The sequence below is a fragment of the Spea bombifrons genome, chromosome 2, assembly GCF_027358695.1.
Source record: "Spea bombifrons isolate aSpeBom1 chromosome 2, aSpeBom1.2.pri, whole genome shotgun sequence".
Classification (NCBI taxonomy): Eukaryota; Metazoa; Chordata; class Amphibia; order Anura; family Pelobatidae; genus Spea; species Spea bombifrons.
In genome coordinates this window covers 127,693,201-127,708,850 of record NC_071088.1, presented here as the reverse complement: position 1 = coordinate 127,708,850, position 15,650 = coordinate 127,693,201, and the positions used below count along the sequence as shown (strand labels likewise).

The 15,650-nt window shown below is 39.4% G+C and overlaps 1 protein-coding gene across 1 annotated transcript in view; it reads left to right on the top strand.

Moving 5' to 3' along the window:
* The window catches only part of PARP4 (poly(ADP-ribose) polymerase family member 4), a 39,630-nt gene extending 25,384 nt beyond the window's left edge, over positions 1–14,246 (top strand). Inside the window, exons 30-40 of the mRNA XM_053456081.1 lie at positions 47–172; positions 1,541–1,561; positions 4,205–4,378; positions 5,595–5,834; positions 6,369–6,614; positions 7,127–7,333; positions 7,914–8,126; positions 10,246–10,314; positions 11,734–11,836; positions 12,353–12,485; positions 13,689–14,246. Of these exons, the coding sequence (XP_053312056.1) occupies positions 47–172; positions 1,541–1,561; positions 4,205–4,378; positions 5,595–5,834; positions 6,369–6,614; positions 7,127–7,333; positions 7,914–8,126; positions 10,246–10,314; positions 11,734–11,836; positions 12,353–12,485; positions 13,689–13,863 (1,707 nt within the window). The 3' untranslated portion in view covers positions 13,864–14,246. The remainder of the gene's footprint in view (positions 1–46; positions 173–1,540; positions 1,562–4,204; positions 4,379–5,594; positions 5,835–6,368; positions 6,615–7,126; positions 7,334–7,913; positions 8,127–10,245; positions 10,315–11,733; positions 11,837–12,352; positions 12,486–13,688) is intronic.
* Positions 14,247–15,650: the final 1,404 nt, after the last annotated feature.

The window sequence follows — 15,650 nt, the reverse complement described above, 5'->3', positions numbered from 1 at the left end:
GCTTGTCTGCAAAGGCAAACTGGAAACAACTGCGTTATTCTTTTAGGAAGCAGATGAAAGCCATCTGGACATTGAACCGAACATTCAGGAAATTATTGCATCAGAAGATGTGGATTTCTTGCCATACATGGATTGGGACCCTACTGACCCTACTGACCCTACTGACCTTCAAGTAAGTGCAAATATCATTTATTTAAAATACTTCTGCTAATCTGACTTCAAATAGGCTTAGATTTTTAACATGATCACTGGCATCAAATCTGCAACAACAACCAATATATGATGTGAATCTCTAGTTAGGGTGCGGTAAATTGATTAGATCTTTTGACTGCAGGGCCTAGTATGACCCAGATGAAAGTCAACATGGTCTGGATTAAAATTGCAAGGGTTTTGTTTCCCATAAGGAATATGTTTTTGGTGCATTTAGATCAGGGATATTTACAAGGTTTAGCAACGGATTGCTGGTGCCTCGGGCATCCTTTTATGCCACTGAAGGCTTTACGACATTCCAGTCCATCATGAAATAGGTGGTCTTTAAATCTTACCATGTCTTCAGTAGCCATGTATTAGTCCCTGCCCTTCAGTACCTAATGTTTTCCAGTGCAAAGGACCGCCATGCAACAGAGGCAGTCCATGGGAACCACTAAGCACCCACCTACGTCTTGTGGTCACTCTGCCAAATCAAACCGATCACGTGGCTCTTTAGCTGCATCCTGACTTCAAGAAACAGTTTCAGCACTGATGATAGATTGATAAGTCTTGTGCTGTGCAGGTTATTTTTTATTAGACTGGCAGGTCAAAAAAGAAAAACATGCATAAAATATATTTTCTGTATAATACCAGCTGAAGAACCCACTTATCCTGTACTTCTGAAACCCCTAGAATGTTGCTAGACTCTGCAGCGTGTATTTTCTGACCAGGATTCTACACACTGTCTCACAAAATATCACTGCAGAAAGCTGGGGGTAGTAGTTCCTACTGCCTATTTTGCCTTCTGAGTCTCAACATAGGCATAGACTACTACATTCTACTACATGAAGGAATGTAATTCCCCATGCTACCACATTGCCTGATCACAATGTAAACGAAGGCATGTGATTCCCTTACCAAAATGTTACAACGTTTTAACCATGCCAAGCCTAGTTTGGATACACGTTCTCCCCGAAACCTCATATTTGTCTACATCATGAATACATAATGGATTCACAGCATTTCTTCTCCTGACGTGTTGTCTGTGCTTTCATGCCATCATGATGGTAGGTTAGGTAATAATTACTTATGTCTTTTTAACTTAAATAGACAATAGGAGCTTGAATATACCTATAGGACTGCCTCGGTTCAATCCAGGCTGTCAATAACAGGATATATTAGCTCTGGTATGTTACTTACCAGAAATAAGTCCATGCATCACGTATACATTTCTTTTCATTTTAAGATATACATGGCTAGACTAAAACAAAAACCTTACAATTATCAAATGGAATTTTGAATGTGTTCTGTGGGGTTTAACCACCATCTTCTGCATTTTTTCTTCTTACAGATGGATTTTGACAGTGAAGAGGTACTGTTGCTTATGCTTATTACAGTCATGTTAAATAAAACAAAAGGCCCCACTTGTAATCCTGCATTTACAGTAGCAGCACCACGAAAAAAAGTACAGATCTATTGGAAAGGAGGTCGTATTTTTAAATGGGCCTGTCAAGTGAGCCAAAAATGTCGGCTTCAGAGTCTTAATGTATCCATACCAGTGTATGATTAAAAAGTCACGATGACCTTGAGCTTTCTTTTCTGACTGACTGAGTGGGCTCTGTGCATGTACCCCATCCAGTAGCTAACAGCCGTAAGATCACGTTAGAATTATCAAAATAATCTTTAAATGTGCTACAAATGTTTACATTCCACCTTTTATTTTAGTGCAATTGAAAAGTGGTTATTATTCTCAATGATGTGCAGCTGCTTATTGATTAGCAGGGTTCATCAAGTCAAACTATGAAGCAGGGCCGCCCTTAATGATCGGAGCCTGGGCGAGCATTTGCTTCCCCCCATGCTCCCTAGCAGTATGGATGGATGGACTAGGCTTGCTAGTCCTAGATTAGGTGGAGACTGTCAGAGTCAGTGCAGTCTTTTGTCTGAGCCTAGAGTGACTTGACATCCTCACACCACACGTGCTGGTAGGAGCAAAGAATGTGGGTCCAGCAAGTGACTGTTCCTACAGACTTCTGTTTCAGTGCTCCATCACAGTGCTTCATCGCAGTGCTCGCGGCTTCAGTGCTGAGCTCATCATCAATCGCCTGCATGTTTTGTGAGGGTGCAGTGAAACAGAGGTCTGTATGAACAGATCTTCCTTTATTATGGGACAGTTAGAGAGAGACATCACAAACTTTGGTGGTGGACACCCGTCTCCATGTATGGACACCTTGAAGACCCCTGATTGCCACCCTTGTCAAAGTGGTTCCTGGGTCCCATGGACCCACTGGGACCAATGTAAGGGCCGGCTCTGTTTGGGCCCCCAGGAATGACTGGACCCAGTGCAGCTGCCTCTTTCGCCCCATGTAAAAGATAGCCCTGCTATGATGTCAGGAAATGGGGCAGGGGAAGCAGTTCCTTTACATGTGATTGTAGGGTATATAAACCAGACACTAGAATTGACTCACACACACATATATAAAGACACTTGAAACTTTCAATTGGATAAACAGGCCGTGGTCTTTTATTTAGCTTACCATTAAATTAACAACTTACACACTTAACCTTGAAACATTGTAACCATAAAAAAGCAACTCCTGGCCCAAGCCCCAGAGTGCAATCCACTTTAACCCTTAGCATGCCATCCGCCCTAAAGCCAGGACAGCAAAAAATGCACCACCGGTTCACCCCTTCTTTCACTTTTTTTTTTTAATTTTTTTATAAAGGGGCAACCTTAACTCAATAAAAGCCACGACATAAATAGTATACAGATAAAGATTAACAATTGGGTGGGAGGGTGGGCGCCTCAAAAGCAGCTCTTCCATCTTCCACCCTTGGCTCTCCCGCTATGCTGCTGCTCACCAGACTCTACGAGAGGTCAGTGCAGACAGCTAGCGGTTCGCCGCAGGTGAGTGAGGTGTACCTCAAGGACGCTCTATTTATAGAGCAAATTCCCGCCCTTAGCGCAGCGCGAGACAGCCGCAAGCGCAAGGCGCGCAAAAGGGGGGCGTAACTAAGCGGCGCGCGGCGCCCTCGAGCGCACTAACATGAAAAAGGCGGCAATACTAAGCGGCGCGAGCGCAACTAGAAACTTCTCCACACACACTTTTTTTTTTTTTTTTTTTTTTAAACATAACCTGCCTGACCTGAATACTGACCTTTACATGACCCCAATCCCCACAACCACATGCCGCCCTGTCGTCTAAATAGAGCCAGGGCTTTCCATTTCTCAGTGCGGTGTTTTTGGAGGAGGAACACATACCCAAGTTTCTTTATTAAAATAGCAACAACTAGTTCTTGTTTGTATCTGCTCCTCGGGGCTTACATATGTTTGTGTAAAATTTTTATTTTTTATGTCTTAAACTTTGCAATTTCTGTTGGCTACTATAGGTTAATTTCCAAAATTTACGTTTTGACGATCGGGGCCGCCATCAGGGGGTACAACCATATTATGTCACAAACCCAATATCAGGCTTCATGCTTATCACGCGCTTGCCGAAGGTTTAGAAATAAGTAGCTTTCGGGTGCAAAGTATTACAAAAATGTGCCTTCACATCTAGATAAATGGAACAGCCTTCCATCAGAAGTGGTAGAGACCAATGCAGTGAGGGAATTTAAACACCGAATTGGCATACAGCTATCCTGAATCTAAGGCAAGATCAAGGGCTGATTAAGGTCTACATCAGGAAAAATGAAACTTCATTCATAACCAATTAAATGTATCACTGCTGTCGTTTTCTGCCAATTCTCAAAAGACAGTTGCATATTAAAGTTTAATATTTTAGTGAGATTAAATATTTCATGTCACCTATTTTCCATTCTTTAGTAAATAAGCCTCAGTGAAATATGCTGTTCTTGTTGACACTGTTTTGTTGTATTGGGGTTTATTTTTTTGTTGAGGCACTTGTTTATTATGCTTATGTTAGTAATAGAATCAAACTCATTCATTAATTCTCTGTACTCTCAAGTTAGACAAAATGTTAGTCTAATTACTAATTTACTGCTATTTTCATTTCAGAGTGAATTCGTTGAAGAACCAAGGTTACATTTAGACGTTCTGGAATGCTTAGCAGAAGAAGTTTATGAAGGGGATTTTGAGTCTGCCCAATATGTACTAGCCGCCTCAGCATTTCCGACCTTCATTCCTCTAAGTCCACTACCTTGTGTTGAGAGGAATCTGTCACTAGCTGAGGTAACTAAATAGTGAGTTTAGAAACATAAAATAAGCTTTTTCTGCATTTCCTGACCTAATTATATATCCCAAGGCCCAATGAAGTGTGCACTAAGCCTGTTTCCATGCACATTTGATCCTTCTCTTTTAACTCTTTGAGTGTTAGGGTCGCTATACAGAAATTCCAGTGATGTTGTCATGTTTTTTGCTAATCATCCGTTAAAAGTTCTTATTTATTTTTCATGGTAACTTTCTTTGCTTACGTCCCGTCTACTTTTTCATTAAGATATTATAATTAGAAGTACATTTTGTTAGGAATAGCCTGGATTATGGGGAATTAAAGAAATTCTAGATGCTGTTTGTAAACACTGTTGTTCTTTCTGTCCCGTAACAAATGATAAGGCGAAGATGCATATTTTATTAGTAAAGGGTTTATTTCTGAGGGTAAACCTGTGCAGGGCTAAACACAACCAGGGTTACATAGGATAGTTACAGAGTAGAAATTACAGAGATAGAGATGTAGCTGAAGTGTAGCTAAAATGTAACCATGAATTATGGAGAGACTGTCTGTAGTGGCATCAGATTTACAAAAAAACCCAAAACACTTATTTCACACCAGTTGTCTCTACGTTTATCTATACAATATAGCTGCACAATTACACTTTGATACAGGATTTAAACAAGATCATTTTTTAAAAAAAATTTCATTATCACCCTCACTCCCTCTGCCCCTCCAAATTCTTCTCACACGGCTAAACTAATTTACCTTAAAGTGCTGTGACCTGATCTTATCGGTCTCTATCCGTCGCCTTAACCCCGGTTCTGCCCACGTTGCACTTAGATGCTTTGTGGTTAGTATTGCTTTTCACTTGACAAAGGGAGGTTGATTTTCCCAAAAGCTTGTCCTCAAAATGTAATGCTACTCCAATAACAATATATTATTCTATGTGATTTACTAATGTATAATGTATAGATAACTCCTTTTATATTCCACAGCTCTGTGCAATGGGTAAACAAGTGCATCACACAACAATTTGAACTACATGTGAGCAGGGCCTAAAGAAACAAGCTCATGTTTTTACCTATAATAATAATACCACTGCAGCCCACAAGGGCAAACAATGTCTCCGTTATCCTTAAAATTCACAATTTTTGGAAATATAATAGTTTAAGGAAATGTCTGGGGTTGCTGCCTAGTAATAGACTATTCACACCATGTTGATAATTTGCTTCCCAGATTGGAGCCCAAACAAGTTTATTTTCAGGCGCTCCACAGCCACAAGCATTGTCATTCGATGCCCAGCCGTATCCACCACCTCCCCCGTTGTTTGGCAGCCCTTTCCCTCATGCACAACCGGATTCTCTCCACCCTGCGTCTCAAAGAAAGATGGAATCCAAAGGAATTATGCAGCGCAGAAAAATTCTGGGGCGGAAGATGGATGTGGACATGGAAATGCGTCCGTGTGGTTTTTCAAAAGTACGGATCATGTGTTTGAAATTTTCATTGAGGATGGTATTGTGTTAAATTTGTGTTAACAAAGAGGAAAGAAAGCATGTTTCAGATAGGGTTATCTTTGATTTGCAGAGAATGCTTGATACAATTTCCCAACATTATTTTAGGGTAATATTAGTTATCTATTAAACGTTGCTCTTGAAGTAGCATACTCACAATTTACACAATTTTATTTTTGTAAACATGTTACTCCAGCTTGTGTGCAAAATCTGTTTTCTTTTTTACTTTCATAGAATTGTTGTGGTCTTTATAACGAGACACTTCTATAATATAAACTCTCTGTTTATGGTACGCAGTAATAGTTTTTTTTCTTTTATATTTGGGAGCCCCTGTTCTTTTATTACTTAACTGAAAGCTTAACTTTACTGTTTGCTGTCACCAAATTCATTTAATAAACCATCATCAGGGCACCCAGGTACCACAGCGTGAGGGAGGAGGAGGTCTGTATAAACTTTAGTACAACCTAATTAATTACCATGTTGATAATTTGCTTTCCAGATTGAAGCCCAAACAAGTTTATTTTCAAGCGCTCCACAGCCACAAGCATTGTCATTCGATGCCCAGCCGTATCCACCACCTCCACCTCCCCAGTTGTTTGGCAGCCCTTTCCCTCATGCACAACCGGATTCTCTCCACCCTGCGCCTCAAAGAAAGATGGAATCCAAAGGAATTATGCAGCGCACAAAAATTCTGAGGCAGAAGATGGATGTGCACATGGAAATGCGTCTGTGTGGTTCTTCAAAAGTACGGATCATGTGTTTGAAATTTTCATTGAAGATGGTATTGTGTTAAATTTGTGTTAACAAAGAGGAAAGAAAGCATGTTTCAGATACGGTTATCTTTGATTGCAGAGAATGCTTGATACAATTTCCCAACATTATTTTAGGGTAATATTAGCTATCTATTAAACGTTGCTCTTGAAGTAGCATACTCACAATTTACACAATTTTATTTTTGTAAACATGTTACTCCAGCTTGTGTGCAAAATCTGTTTTCTTTTTTAGAATTGTCGGTGGTCTTTATAACTAGACACTTCTATAATATAAACTCTCTGTTTATATATTTTTTCTTTTATATTTGGGAGCCCCTGTTCTTTTATTACTTAACTGAAAGTTTAACTTTACAGTTTGCTGTCACTAAATTAATTTAATAAACCATCATCAGGGCACCCAGGTACCACAGCGTGAGGGAGGAGGAGGTCTGTATAAACTTTAGTACAACCTAATTAATTACCATGTTGATAATTTGCTTTCCAGATTGGACCCCAAACAAGTTTATTTTCAAGCGCCCAGCAATATCCATCACCTCCCCCGTTGTTTGGCAGCCCTTTCCCTCATGCACAACCGGATTCTCTCCACCCTGCGCTTCAAAGAAAGATGGCATTCGAAGAAATTACGTTGGACAGTGCTGCAGGTTGTGAGACGGAGGTGAACATGAAAATGCGTCCGTGTGGTTTTTCCAAAGTACGTATCATGTGTTTGAAATTTTCATTGAAGATGGTATTGTGTTAAATTTGTGTTAACAAAGAGGAAAGAATGCATGTTTCAGATACGGTTATCTTTGATATTTCACACCATTTAAGAAAGCTGAAAGTTGAATTTAATTGCAGAGAATGCTTGATACAATTTCCCAACATTATTTTAGGGTAATATTAGTTATCTATTAAACGTTGCTCTTGAAGTAGCATACTCACAATTTACACACAGAAGAAAATACAATTTTATTTTTGTAAACGTGTTACTCCAGCTTGTGTGCAAAATCGGTTTTCTTTTTTACTTTCATAGAATTGTTGTGGTCTTTATAACGAGACACTTCTATAATATAAACTCTCTGTTTATATTATTATTATTTTTTTCTTTTATATTTGGGCGCCCCTGTTCTTTTATTACTTAACTGAAAGTTTAACTTTACAGTTTGCTGTCACTAAATTCATTTAATAAACCATCATCAGGGCACCCAGGTACCACAGCGTGAGGGAGGAGGAGGTCTGGACAAACTTTAGTACAACCTAATTAATTACCATGTTGATAATTTGCTTTCCAGATTGGACCCCAAACAAGTTTATTTTCAAGCGCCCAGCAATATCCATCACCTCCACCTCCCCCGTTGTTTGGCAGCCCTTTCCCTCATGCACAACCGGATTCTCTCCACCCTGCGCCTCAAAGAAAGATGGCAATCAAAGGAATTACGTTGGACAGTGCTGCAGGTTGTGAGACGGAGGTGAACATGAAAATGCGTCTGTGTGGTTTTTCCAAAGTACGTATCATGTGTTTGAAATTTTCATTGAAGATGGTATTGTGTTAAATTTGTGTTAACAAAGAGGAAAGAATGCATGTTTCAGATACGGTTATCTTTGATATTTCACACCATTTAAGAAAGCTGAAAGTTGAATTTAATTGCAGAGAATGCTTGATACAATTTCCCAACATTACTTTAGGGTAATATCTAATATTGGTTATCTATTAAACGTTGCTCTTGAAGTAGCATACTCACAATTTACACACAGAACAAAATACAATTTTATTTTTGTAAACGTGTTACTCCAGCTTGTGTGCAAAATCTGTTTTCTTTTTTTACTTTCATAGAATTGTTGTGGTCTTTATAACGGGACACTTCTATAATATAAACTCTCTGTTTATATTATTATTATTTTTTTCTTTTATATTTGGGAGCCCCTGTTCTTTTATTACTTAACTGAAAGTTTAACTTTACAGTTTGCTGTCACTAAATTCATTTAATAAACCATCATCAGGGCACCCAGGTACCACAGCGTGAGGGAGGAGGAGGTCTGTACAAACTTTAGCACAACCTAATTAATGACCCCCCCTCCTCGCAGTCTCTGCACCGACTGATGACACTGCGCTCAGGAATATTGCAGTCACAAATGGAAATGTCTGTGTGAGCACCACACGGGAGTTGGGACCACCAGGGATGAAGCTCCTAAGCGGTTATTGAGCAGGAGTGTGACTCCATTTTCTTTTATCGAGTGGTCGAGGATGGGGGGTGAGAGATAATTGAGGTAAAGGCAACTAGAGAGGAATGGCAAGCAAAAAAGGAAAAGAAACGTAATGGAGGCAGACAAAGGAGGTGCTGATGCAGTGTAGGGGTTTGGGCCGGAAAGAAGGATCTGGGGCCAAGAGATGAGTCCTTGGGCAGAGGAAGGAGTATTGCATAGGGAAAATTCTAAAAGGGTGGACACGGGATATGGTCGTTATATTACAAAAGGAGAAGGGGATCCAAAATGCTCTAATTAATCCAAATCCTTGACTGATCCACTTTCCAAAGATGGCCTCTAAAGCATTGAACAAGTACACGTGTGGTTTCTTGACCAGACCGTGAAACCTGACCATGACCAACTATCATCTTGCTCCTTAAATACAAACACAAATAAACAATATTCCCCCTGTCTGACACAATTTTTTTTAACTTTGATGCTCAAAAATCTAAAGTATCCCAGTTTCCAAGCCTTTTTGGTCTACGACAGACCGAACAGAACACTTCTTTTACCTTTAGGATACACAAGTTGATTAGCTACGTCAAAGTTATAACCCCGCAAATAAATGCTAAATGTATCTACGGAGGGCACAAATTTAATTACCCCCTTGTAATCTCCTCCCAAAATGCACAATCTAATAATAAAAAATATAATACTTCCCAACCACAGTCTTCAACTACCTTGCCTATAGGTAGGGCCAGCACTGTATAATAGAATAAAGAAAGAGACACACAACTCTCCCCTAGTGAATAAACCTAAACATGAGGCACTGATGGTATCCAATGCATGAACTCGCCTACATACCATATAAGTTCCCCAATATCTTCCACATGTACTTACAGTGAACATATTTATGTATGTATGTATATACCGTATATATTTATATGTGTGTGCATGTACATACATATGCCCAGTTAATCAGTATTCAAGAAAAGTGTTTGCATTGATTGCAGATGGACTTGCTAGAACTAATAGAACTAAAGGAAAATGGTGATCATTTATTGTTGTGATTTAAATTTAAATATATTTAACATCATACATGAAGACCCTGTCATTTTGCAGGAAACTTACCTGTCTTCAGGTTCAAACTTGATACCCCTCACCCACCCCTAGGCACATGTACACACACACACACACACACACACACACACACACACACACACACACACACACACACACACACACACACACACACACACACACACACACACACACACACACACACACGTTCATAACTGACTTATTAGAGTGACCACTGCTTCTTATGAAGTCAGTGCTTTGACAAATCAAGTTCTGTGGGGGTGGGGAAGACGATATTGACTTTATTAATTTAGGTAACCAATACTTATACATTGTGTTTATTCATTTATCTTTTTATAGCGCTCTATATGTAAACGCCCACTAATAAAAAGTCCTACTTGGTCATCCCTTTCTGCACTACAACAGGAGGTAATGTGTTTTGACCTTATATTACACATTTATCCACTAGTGGGGGGCGCTGTAAGTTTTTTGGCTGTCAGTTTGCTGAATTTATCAGACTTGCTTTACTATATTAAGCTCTTCCTAATTTTTGGTGTTATAGAAAGTACACTATACAAAAATATTGGGACTTAATTATTGAATTCAGGTGTTTCAATAAGCCCCATTGCCAGAGGTGTATAACATCAAGTACCTAGCCATGCAGTCTGCATTTACAGATTGTTCTGAAGAATTGAAGCATGGTACTGTGACAGGAGGCCACCTTTGCAATATTCAGTTTGTGAAGGTTTGTCCCTGCTAAATATTTCACATCAACTGTAAGGGGTATTTTTGGAAAGTGGAAGCATTTAGGAACAGCAGCAACTCAGCCACGAAGCAGAAGACGAGGTAAAGTCACAGAGTGGGGTCGCTGAGGCGCACGGTGCGTAAAAGTCATCAACGCTCTGCTGATTCCATAGCTGAAGAGTTCCAGCTTTCCACAGGCATTAATAGCAGCACAAAAACTCTGCAGCAGGAGCTTCATGAGATGGGTTTCCATGGCCAAGCAGCTGACGCAAGCCTCACATTGCCAATTGTCAGATCGGGTGGTGTAAAGCACGCCGCCACTGGACTCTGGAGCAGTGGAAACGCGTTCTGTGGAGTGACAAATCACGCTTCTCTGTTCAGCAATCTGGTGGCAGGTCTGGGTTTGGCGGGTGTCAGGAGCACATTACCTTCCTGACTGCATTGTGCCAACTGTAAAGTTTGGTGGACAATACATTGGTGGATATTGGTCTGGGGCTGTTTTTTTAGGATTCCACCCCTTACTTCCAGTGAAGGGAAATCTTAATGCTTCAGCATACCAAGACATGAAAATGCTATGCTTCCAACTTTGTTGGAACGGTTTGGGGAAGGCCCTTTTCTATTCCAGCATGACTGTACCCCAGTTTACAAAGCAAGGTCCGTAAAGAAATGGTTGGATGATCTTGGTGTGTGGAAGAACTCAACCCCTTTGAACACCTTCGGGATGAAGTGGAACGGAGATTGCAAGCCAGGCCTTCTCGTCCAACATCAGTGCCTGAACTCACAAATGCCCTACTGGATGAATATGGACAAATCCCTACAGAAAAACTCCTAAATATTGTGGAAAGTCTTCCCAGAAGAGTGGAAGCTTTTATAGTTGCAAAGGGGGAGCCTACTACATATTAATGTCTATGTATTTAGAATGTGATGTTATAAAAGTCCCTGTTGGTGTAATGGTCAGATGTCCCAATACTTTTGTCCATATAGTGTAAATATAATATAGTATATGATACCACTCTAGGGTGAGCCTTGTAGTAGCTAAATGCAAGGATCCTGTTAGTAGGCACTCTACTAATAATATAATGGGTTATATTTCTATGCTCATAGGAGGGATTCTGGTTGTTGACACCTGCTCTTGGCAAACTTCTACATATTGATGTACCTTTCTTGACTGATGTTTTCCTATACAAAAAAGGCATCTGCTCTCTTGGTAAGTTTTCGTGTATAGATAACATAGAATTTGTTGGTAGATAAACGTGTTTGTCCCATCTAGTTGACACATTTTCTGCCTGTTGCAACACATCAAACCTTACTTGAGCCATGATTATTATTATTTAATTTTATTTATAGAGTCCTTAATGTTGTTATGATAACGAGGAGAAGGCCCTTCTCTTGTAAGCTTATGGTGTGTTAGGATGTACAGGGGAAATGAGGCAGATTGTGATGAACTGCTTGGGTGAAGATTAATTAGGTGCAGTGTAGGCCATATGAGGGTAGATCGTATGTTTCTGGCCACGTTGATTTTAAGCAAGCATTTGGAGATAGAATAAATGTGTGATAGAACAATGTAGGGAAATCCAGAGAATATGTTCAGCAATGGGGATGACGTCATAACGATTTAGGAGAGATTCTGTCTAGAGTCTTGTTTTGAAAAACCTGACGTGTATGATTGTTTTATTACTATAACTAATGTTTTGACACTTTTCTTGACATTTTTCTCTCCAAGGGATCAAAGGAAAAGATGAGGTTCAAAAACTAATTGCTACTCTTCTGGTGCTGCAAGCAATACGCAACTACGGATTGATTCATTTGGTCACGTTTAAGTCATTGATGAAAATGGATGACTCCTCCACTACAAGGTACGCTATTCATCTGAATTTTATTTAACCTGATATGAATACTTTTTTGTGTAGTTTAACAGTTCTGTTCAATCTTGACAACGACTAAAATGTGTCCTCTGTTTTTTCAGGACAATAGGGGCTTTCTTTAAATACCATTATTATCTAATTTACTGTAAAAAAATATATATATATATAGATATATATATATAAAATATGGTGAAAAATTTGAAGAAAAAAAAAACACTTAATGTCTGAATTTTATTTGAAAAATCTTTTGTTTTTATGTTTTGTTTTTATTACAGGGCAATAAGTATGATGGCATATTGCATATTCTACCCTCCATGTCCTATATGGGACATATTTGAAGCAGTTAATTCAATTTGCCCCCATCCAAACATCCAAACAACTTTTTTTATTCACTAATTATACTACCAGCCTTTGTCAAACTTTGTGGTAGTAACACACATTGTACTTCAGGTATGAGTCTACAGCTCCTGGTATATGCCACTGACAAACACCCCACTATGTGTTCAGGAGCATCTCCTGTGAGGTTGTTTGAGGGCCAAAGGGCCACATTTGGAAGGTGCGCATTTTTCAGTGTTGGGCAATGTTGGACATCTGGACAATTCAGCTTACGTAATGAAACCAAATAGTTTTGAAAACTAGACACCCCAGGGCATTTCAAATGCTAGTAGTTTAATACTTTACATGCAGTAATTTTACCACCAGTTTTTTTCAGAGTTTGTGGTAGCAATTTTTTGGCATTTTCAGGTATGAATTTATTGCTCCTGGTATATGTCACTGTTAAACAATAACTCCAATATGTGTTCCGGAACATTGATATCACCTATGCATTGGTTTGTCTGGGGGCTGAAATGTCACATTTGGGAGGTGCATATATATATATATATATATATATATATATTTTAACTTTGACATCTCGGTAGTTTCTGCCTGTGCCCTATTTGGAACACATTTGAAACCAGACAATTCAATTTAAACTAATCAAACCATATATTTATGAAAACTAGACACCCTAGGGTATTTCAAATGCTGCTATTTTAACTCTTTCCATGTTATGATTTTTGGGAGGATACAAGACCAATTTTTGCATGATAGAGCATTTATGTGCAATCTATGTTATTCCTAATATAATACATTGTGACTGTGCAATTGCATTATTATGTAAGTGTTCTCTTTTGTTTCATTTTTTTTACATAGTGAATTCTACCCAAATATCAACAAAGCCATCAAATGGGCAAGGAAAGCAGAGCAACAATATCCAGGCATTTGCCCACGACTTGGTCTGGGGAAAGACTGGGATTCTGCAACAAAACTGTTACTAAGGATTGAACCTATAGATCTGTCTTCTGACCTTTACCCAGCAGTAATGTAAGAGGTTTTGTAAGAGACAAATCTGCTATATACAATTTGCCTATAGCTAGCATAGTCTTTAAAAAAAAAAATACCCTTTAGTCCCTTTCACTTTGAGCAAAGATCTCCACTTGCTCTCTCATAGATCCTTAGTGTGCTCCTGTTTTTAATTTGGAAGCTTATTTTAGCAGCATTGGCCACCCAAGGCAGCACATCACAAAGATATGTTTCAGAAAAGGCACAAAAAGATTGAGGAGCAAAGATCATTAGGTTGCAAGCAAAACCAAGTTGCACCATCACCCCCTTGAGCCCTCCTCAGTAACATACATACTGGCACACATTTTAAACACTAATACACATACATACACGCTTGTGCTACAAACAGACTATATGTACACAAACACACACACACTCAATTATTCATTTACTGCCCCCACCACATTCATTATCCCCCCACAATCATTATCACCTACCATCATCACCCTGTATTGTATCACATTCTTCCCAGTCCATCTTCATGACCTCTAACATAACTTATCATCTCCAGCCTTATTTACCCATCATCACACCCTTACCTTAACTCACCTCCATATTCATAAAAACACACACATATTGAACACAGGTACATGGCTATTATGGGTCACTGATCTCAAAACCACCCCCTTAATCAAAATGTTAATGAAAAGAAAAAATACACCAGTATGCAATATTTCCTCTCATTTTTAGTTGTTGGTGTTTGTAGAAATCAAATGTTGTGCACTTTTTGTTCCTGTTACAAAAGTATGTGTGCGCTGAATGCTTCTGCAAATGTAAACCTGAAATTGTTTCAAGATAATTTTGGCATAGCCTCTTTCTCTGTCATGGCTAATAAAATTGTATCGCCATGTTTTACTATATTACAAGTATGAATGCAATCTATGAAGTTATGTATTTAGTCAATATTTCATTCTATACATTGACATTTGAAGTACTTTGGACTAATTTTTTAATCAGTTTTAACATTTGTGGGGTGCTCGTGTTTAGCTGTAATTTTCCTCTCTCCAGGGGCGTAACTAGAAGCCTCAGGACCCCCGGTGTGAGAATCAAAATTACATATTGAATCGTATCTCTTAACTTTTTCAACTTACTTTATCTTAAACAATGCAGCATTCAGGATAGGAAAAAGTCACGCGTCGCAGCCATTTATGGTGTGGTTCTGCAAACATAAAGGACAAGCATTAATCAACATTGTTTATTAAGCATCCCTCCCTTTAATAAAAAAAATTATGATTTATAAACAACTATTTTTGGGGGTTAGCTATAAATAACACTCAATTCATCCACATATTAATTCATTAATTCTCATTCTTTATTTCAATATGCTTACTACCCCCCTTTCTTACTTTTTATCCCCCCTTTGCCCCTCTTCTCACACTATCTACCCCCTCTAACCCCCTTCTCACACTATCTACCCCTCTCCCCCTTCTCACACTATTTACCCCCTTCTCACACTGTCTACCCCCTCTCACACCATCTACCCTCTCCCTACCCCCCTTCTCACCATCTACCCTCTCCCTACCCCCCTTCTCACCATCTACACTGCCCCCTTCTCACTATCTACCCTCTCCATATCCCCTTCTCACTATCTACCCTCTCCCTACCCCCCTCTGTAGTTTACTTACCGTGTTAAAGTCCTGTGGTGGGAGTGCGAGACCTCTGTCTCGCTTCTCTGCCGCGGTGCGCGTGGCTTCACTGCTGGGCGTCGGCATATGACGTTCCCATCACTGCAGTTGGGTGGCGTCAGGGAGCAGAGGAGACAGAAGGACGCCG